At 54.7% G+C, this 7,746-nt stretch overlaps 1 protein-coding gene across 1 annotated transcript; it reads right to left on the bottom strand.

Moving 5' to 3' along the window:
* Positions 1–63: 63 nt before the first annotated feature.
* Adrm1 (adhesion regulating molecule 1) lies at positions 64–4,788 on the bottom strand. Its single transcript, XM_021184848.2, has 10 exons — positions 4,600–4,788; positions 4,041–4,254; positions 3,317–3,433; positions 2,274–2,397; positions 1,911–1,997; positions 1,382–1,463; positions 972–1,204; positions 609–766; positions 410–512; positions 64–291 (listed from the first exon to the last, which is right to left on the bottom strand). The coding sequence occupies exons 1-10, from the start codon at positions 4,785–4,787 to the stop codon at positions 185–187; spliced, it is 1,413 nt and encodes a 470-aa protein (XP_021040507.1). The 5' UTR covers position 4,788; the 3' UTR covers positions 64–184.
* Between the last annotated feature and the right edge of the window lie 2,958 nt (positions 4,789–7,746).

Raw genomic sequence — 7,746 nt, 5'->3', positions numbered from 1 at the left:
AGCAATGGTGGTGGGGTACAGAGCCCAGAGCGGAGATGCAAGTAACACAGGCCCAGACCAGACTGGATAGGTACAAGAAAGGACTTTATTAGTGAGGTGGGCAGGAAAGGGTGGGGCAAATCACAATCACCACNACGGAATCACACAGCTACCAATTCCAACTTGGAGACGGACACTGAATAATTTAATCTAGACTCATATCTTCTTCTTCGTCTTTCTTGTCTTTTGTGTCGCCTTCCTTTGGGTCCGATTTGGCATTGTTCTGCATGGCTTTGGCAAATGCTTCCACATCTGAAACAGCCACAGAGGCCTAACTAAACCTCAGGCTAGGGCTACCACCCAGGCAACCAGCCTCTAGTACTCCACAAACACAGGGTTGGCTCTGGCCAGATGGGGGATCAGTACTCACCACCTTTGTTGGCGGCCTCAACAGCCTCTGCAGGAAGGCCGAACTGGCACATGAGAGGGCCAAGCTGTCCTGAGGCCAAGGCTGCACTGAACATACCCAGGGCCTGCAACAAAGAGCAGGCATGCACACCTGGGTGCCGAGGGCACCAGACCCACCAATGCTAAAAGACAGGTACAGAGAGCGCCATGGACATCCATACCTGCTGGAACTGGGGCGAGGTTAATGTGTTCTGGATCTCATCTGCAGTCTGGGGCAGAGACTCCCCAGAGGGCAGGTAGGGCAGCAGGCGCTCCTGAACGTCTGCATTGGCAAGGATGGGAGCCATGATCTCTGGGGTCAGCACACTCGCCAGATCCACTAGGGCACAAGCAAAGTGGCCATCAGTGGCCTGATGCTAACCCAAGCACCCAGAGGGCAGGAGACTGGGAGCCTGTCTGCAGGGCAGCATGAGGTGGGCAGGTGTGGCTGGATGCCATGGACACCGGGCTCCACATCTCTAGGAGTCATGGAGTTTATGGTCAGCAGTCCTTCACCCTGTGAGCACCCACCCACAGCTCTTTACCTTGCTGGCTGCCTCCTGGCCCTGCCGGCACGTTCATAGTGGCCAGAATGCTCTGGAGGTCGCTCAGCTGGATGGGCTGGGTCGGGCTGGCTGCTGTGCTGGTTCCATTACCTGAGCTGGGTGCGGGGCTTGGGCTGGTTGCCGAGGCAGCTGCTGGGGCAGAAGGGGCTGGGGTGGCGCGAGCGGAAGAGGTGGTGGAGGATGGGGTGACGGCTGCCGACTGGCTCCGGGAGCTGGGGAAAGTGAGCAAGGGCTGGAGCAGCCAGGCCCACCTCCCCAGGCAACAAGCTGAGGTAATGGGGATCCTCTACCCTATATCTCCTGAGTGAGCTCTTCAGAAAAGGAAAAGGTGCTGGCTGGTGCTAGGTAGTGCCTGGTACTCATGTCAGGCATTGGGAGATGGAGCTTACCTGGATGAAGAGCTGCTGGCTGGAGGTCCACTGCTCCCCAGCAAGCTGGCCAGGCCTGGCCCAGTGAGGGCCCCAAGTCCACCTACAGGAATAAAGAAATGTGTGCTAGATACACCCTCCAGCCCACTTGAGAAGGCACTACCCATGTCCACCAGTAAGAGAAGCTACATATTCCAATACCAACGCCAAGGGACGAACAGGGAGGGTTAGGTAGCCACAAGAGGCTGTAGTGACTATGCTATACTAGTCTGCATTCTAAAAGCTATTCTACTGAGTTAGGTCATTTCCACCCCACCCACACTCATACTNATGAACAGGCCAATCTCGGCCAGAACAGCACCTTCTAAGTAACCGTACCACTTGTGCTGTACCCCAGGTAAACTCCATATACATATGCTANACCAGGCCCTCTCCACCCACCCAAGGAGNGGCACAAGGAACACAGACAACGCTGAGAGAAAACCCCGGGTCTGCAAGCAAGCACTGAAAGGGCACNTATGGGAGGGAGCCAGGGACAGCGGGGCATTACCCAGTCCTCCCAGGCCGGCTGGTCCGATGAGCTGCATAAGCTGGCTGTGACTCATGTTCCCCAACAGGCTCTGCAGGCCACCCTCACCTGGTAAACACAGGAATCAGACATGGGCCTGCTGTGGTGGCCTTGGCCAGGACCTAGACCCTTGTGAGCACTGCACTGTATGGCAGATGCTTGGCCTTGGCCCCACCCAAGAACCACTGAGGGGGTAACAGCCTCTGGAAGGAGACAGNAGGGAGCAGGTGAGCTCTGTGTAGATGGGAGGAAAGAAAGAACCAGAACTTATCAAGCAGGGCTCTGCCTCACAGTGTTCCCAGTCACTGAAGGACAATGCCCCATGCAGGTCTAGGTGATAATTACCGCCCAGTGCTGAAAGCTCATGGCCACTACTCCCACTTGCTCCCAGTGACCCAGGCATGGGGGGGTTGTTCAGACACTCGTTGACTTTCCGGCAGTGCTCCTCATCTTGGTCAGTCTTGGGCTCCTGCCAGAGAGGATACGCAAAGAGCCAAAGCTGAGCAGTCTGCACAAGGAGTGGCTCCCTGCACCCATGTGGCNAGCTATCCTCAATCAGCGCCCACAGTGACTGGAGAGGCAGCACTACAAATGTGACAGCAATGGCAACAGTGAGAAGGCCCCAGAGCCGACGATCACAATGCAAGACTGCAGTGCCTTCACTGTATGGCTCCTAGTGGGCCGTGCAGGGAACGAACTGATCCCCACTGCCTGGCAAAGGGGCCACACCCCTTGTCCTCTCTGTGTTCTGGATCCCTGTGCTCAGGTGACCAGAACCCAGCCTGAGAGGAAGCCCCTCCCCTCCTGGTACTTTGCAGACAAATAGCTGCTTGTTGCCCCCTTTCACAGGATGACAATGGTAATGGCTGTGTACCCCACCCTTGAACATACCCCAAGTCTAGCCCGGACTCCAGACTGGACCCACATACCCAAGAGAGAGCCCATGTCCCATATCACANCAGAACCACATTAACAGCATAAGAAACACAAAAAATGCCAATGGCCTCCAACAGGTGGCAGACTGTGTTTGAGGAACACTGCAGATGTGGGTGAGATGCAGGCACCATGACACTGAAGGGCCTCTCGACACACAGCACAGGAGAGCTTAAGTGGGGGACGTTCAACTGCTGAGAGAACAGAGGGCGTCACCCTCTGGGAGCTAAAATCCGTGGCCATGGAGTAATGGAAGACCTGAGGCCCTGGAGCTGTGTGCCTGCAGGTAACTCCACGAGCGGGGCTCTGGTGCCTAGCCACGAGCTAACCGTGAGCTGGCCACCGTGGTGGGTGCGCAGCCAGACCAGGCCNTCCAGGTCAGCACCTTCTACTGTGGGGAAAGTAACCCCAAGTGAATCACAAGGAAAGACAGAGCAGACCACTCTCCTGCTTACCTGCATCCAGAAGAAGAGCCGCTTGGACCCTGCCTTAAACTTGAGCACGTAGACCCTCCCACTGGGGCACTGAGGCACCCGCTTGAACTCACAGTCATCAGGAAAGATAATCAAGTCCTGGCGACACAAGGAGGACAGTCAGAAGACAGACAGACAGAGGCACACAAGTGTGCACCACCAAGGCTTAGGTCCCTGAATATTTGCTGGACCCCAATAACAGGGTGGAGTCAAGAAGTCTCAGACCCCAGTGAAGAGAAACAGAAGAGGGCCCAGACTGGAGGAATAGAAAAAGTGTTCTCTGAGGACCAGATGACTTAACAGAAACATTCTGGAATTGTGTTCCAAGAAGTAAAAGGTCAACCAACTCTGTCTGGCTGCTCCTAAGTGTAACAAAGAACAATGTACTCTGGGAGACAAAGAGCCCCAAGGAAAGCAGCCTCTTCAGAGCGCTAAACTACCCGAGGCTGTGGTGAGGGTCATATCTGCACACTCCTCCAAAAGAATGGAAGTTTAGGGCCAGGGCTGAGGTCACCAGCTCACCCTGTCACCCTGTCAGCAGGCTGTCTCTGCTAAAACCTTAAGAACCATGGTCACCACGGGGTGCATGGCTTCACAGAGTGACTGGAGCACTCTGCCAACCTTGGGACCCCTACACCAATCTATGGAAGATGAAGCCATATTCACAGCTCTTGCCCGCTGGCCTGTTCTGGCTACAGGCACTCACATCCTCCACGGTCCCAGAGGTCCTGTCTTTCCAACAGAAGTGAATAAGGGAGTCGTCCGTCTGCTGGATGTACACGAGACCTTTCCGTTTATCTGGGGTGACCGTAGTTCCTTTTAATGACATTTTTCCTGCCCGGAACTCCACCAAGTACTTGGTAGAAGACCCCCGAGAGCCGGGCACCAGGCTTGGGAACAGAGCGCCTGAAGTCGTCATCCTGAAAAAACAGAGCGAGGCCCGTCGTTCCGCGTCGCGTGCGCAATGTCCCACCCATACGCCGGTCTGCCCGCGGCTGCCCCGGGAGCGGGAGCGCGCCAGACTGCGCAAGGCCAGGGCTGTGCGCAGGGCCGAGCGCAGCCCCGCGGAGCCCCTGCTCCCGCGACGTCACTGCCCGCCCGTGCGGAGGGAGCCTCGCTGCGTCCGGCCCCGGCGCNTCTGGGGCACCGGCGGCCGGCCCGGAATGACTCAACCCCGCGCTGCTGCCGCGTCCCGTCCTCCCACCGCTCGGCCCAGCCTGGAGCCGCGTGCGTCCAAGCCGCCGCTGCCGCCACCGGGCCCCTACCTGGCGGTGCTCACACTCGGCCTAGGGGCACCGTCCGGGCTCGCTCTTCCTCCTCGGCGCCTGCCGGGCCTCGCCGGAAGCCCGTGCTTGGCCCGCCCCGCCGCCGCTCTCGCCGCGGATTGAGTTCCGTCAGCCGCGCGGCCGGCCCCGACCAGGTCCCGATTGGCCCTGGTCGCCGTCCATCGCATCCGGCCCGCCTCCGCGCCGGCGGCCTGTTTCCGGCGGAAGCGCGGGCCAGAGCGGCCCCTATTGTTGCTGTGTCATAGGGGAGCGGCGGTGGCCCCTGGCGGCAGCGCTGGGAACAGCGCCCTGGCCTCCACGACTCGCAGAAAGGGCCCCCACGGGGCGGCGCTGCAGAGGTCGAGACGAGGGTGATGGGCACCGGACCGTACACAAACGTGCTCGTGGGGCTGAGCTGTGACATGTTCCCAGGGACGGGTGTCCGCTGTTATCCATCTAGTTCTGAATAGACCCGTCTCTCTCCACACGGCCGGGAGACAGCCTGTCTGATTTGCATTATTGGGTGAGCGAGGTGTCAGGGCCCAAGACATAAAATAGTCACATGGTTTAAAAGGTAGGAGGTAGTCTCTTGACACGAGAGCGANGAAAGTGTCAGCTTCATGTCACTTTGTGCTAATTTGACATACATTATAGGAAAGTACAAGCGGCTGCTCGGGATGGGGGAGTGGAGGTGGGGTGGAGAAGGTAGCATGGGGTTGCTCAATGCTGTAAGAGCAAGTTCACAGAGCACCACGGATGGGTGGGGTCTAAGGGGCTGCTTGTAACTAGTCAGGTGGGATGCTGCCACCTTCCTGTAGGGCAGAGGTGCTCGCAGAATGTAAAGCCCAAGAGTCCTCAGTTTCTTTTACACACCACTTCCATTTCTTTGCTTCCTCTATGACANCTTTAGGCCCCAGGCCCACCCTCCAGCCCTCTCCAGGGCTAAGCAAGTGCTGAATTCTCTGGCATGCTCCACAAGTTACCATCTGTGTATATGTGAAACGTGTGCGGTCTTTTTCTGAAACAAAGGTGAAAAGTAGTTTTTCTCACTTACTACTGTCTGACGCCGACACCGTGTTCCAGGCCAGCCTGAGCTGGAGGGAGTCCCGCCTCTAAGATGCATTTCTGTCGCCACTGAGGCTTTAGTTCCTGCTTGGAATTCTGATGCAGTAAGTTCTACATGCTTGCGTCTGTCATCTTTTTGTTGGACTCTGTCCTGTGTAGTTTCCTCTTTTTAAAAGTGTGTGTCACCCATGTGGCAGTCTAAGCACAACATTCAGTAACTTGCTTCTTTACACTATGGGTTCCTGTGATCAGACTTGATTACCAGACTTGCCTGGCAAACAATGTTACCTGTTGAGTCATCTCGCTGGCCCAGTTTCCAGCTTTACTACAAAAACCTTTGAATTTAGTTAGGTGTGGTGGCTCATGCCTGATAATCCCAGCCCTGAAAAGGCTGAGGCAGGAGAACTGCCAAGTGTTCGAGACCAATTTAAAAGATTTAATTGGGACTGGAGAAATGCTTCCGTGGTTAAAAGCACTGGCAGCTCTTCCAGAGGCCTCCAGGTCTGATTCTCAGCACCCATATGGCAGCTCACAACTGTCTGTAACTTCAGTTCCATGAGACTGGATGCCCTCTTCTGGCCTATGTGAGCACCAGGCACATACACACATTGTATAGACATGCATGTAGGCAAAACACACATAAAATGTTTCAAGTCATTCTTTAAAGATTTAATTGATTTGGGAGCAGCTTGGAAAATAGAGCTGTCACTTCACTAAAATGTTATGTTCATAAACTGAAAGTTTTTCTTTGCTTGTTGTCATGCTGGCTATCCAACCCAGGGCCGAAGCATTCCTGGTTAATTGCTTCACCCCAACCTGGGCGTGGTGGCGCACACCTTTAATTCCAGCACTCGGGAGGCAGAGGCAGGCGGATCTCTGAGTTCGAGGCCAGCCTGGTCTACAGAGTGAGTTCCAGGACAGCCAGGGCTACACAGAGAAACCCTGTCTCATAACCCCCCGTCCCCCAAAAAAGTGCTTCACCCTCAAGTCACATTTCCAGCTCANTTTTGTAATTGGTTTTCATCTTATGTGTATGGGTGTTTTGCCTGAGTGTACATGTCAACTACTCACATGCTGGGTGCCTGCAAAGTCCAGAAGAGGGTTATCTGGGATCCTTAAGACTGAAGTTATAGACACTTGTAAGTCACCATGTGTGTGCTGGGAACCTTAATGGGTCCTCTGGAAGAGCAGCCCGGGCTGTTTAAAGCCCACATAAACAAAACCTCTTTGCAGGTGACAATTCTGTGTGGTGCTAGGCAGCCCTCATCATTTCTGAGAATCTTAGNTTCCAGAAGGCAGTGGTGGAGTTCAGTCAACACAGGCTTGGTGAGCCTGGTGTCAGAAGCTGACACTATAGCCCAGTGGGCATGAAGCCACCAAAGAGAAAAAGAAGAAAATCTAACCTGGCTGTAGCTCCAAGCAAATGTTATTTGTTCAAAGCCACGTAGGTCAAAGCTGCCAGAGTCACAAAGAACCCACATTTCAAAGCCAGGAGATTGGGCTTCTTCCAGGTCATGAATGTTGAGGGCCTTGGATCCAGTATCTTCTCATGAGCCAGGAAAGCTTACAGTCCCATGGCACCTCCCATCCCTTCCTCAAGTAAGAATTCTTCCTGGCTGGGTGTTGAGAAGGCTGTGTTCGTGGCCACTCCATTTGAGTGCTGCATAACGGCACCAAAAAGGCAAAGATGCTGGTCCCCACAGTTACTGCAGTTCAAAAATACAATCCTTGGAATGTCCAAACCTGTAGTAGAACCTAACAGTGGGTTGGCTACAGTGATTACCTTGGCCCTGACCTGTGTGGACTACATTGTGGATGGTTTCTGTGTAGTCTTCAGTTTCCACAAGGGAGGTCAGCCACTGGGGAGCTGACTTCGGCAGGTNTGGCTTTTTCTCCATTTGTCTTATTAATAGACTTAATTCTTCAGAATAATTTTAGGTTCACCAGAGAACTGAGCAGAAAGTACAGACAGTTCATACTTCCCTGCCCCTGCCTCCCAGGCTGCACCTTCCAGGTGGGTCTATGAGAACCAGTAACGTTTCTCCCAAGTTCATGATCTTAGACATCCACAATGTGTGCGGG

The sequence above is a fragment of the Mus caroli genome, chromosome 2, assembly GCF_900094665.2.
Source record: "Mus caroli chromosome 2, CAROLI_EIJ_v1.1, whole genome shotgun sequence".
NCBI classification, from domain to species: Eukaryota; Metazoa; Chordata; class Mammalia; order Rodentia; family Muridae; genus Mus; species Mus caroli.
This window is presented reverse-complemented; position numbering and strand designations above follow the sequence as displayed.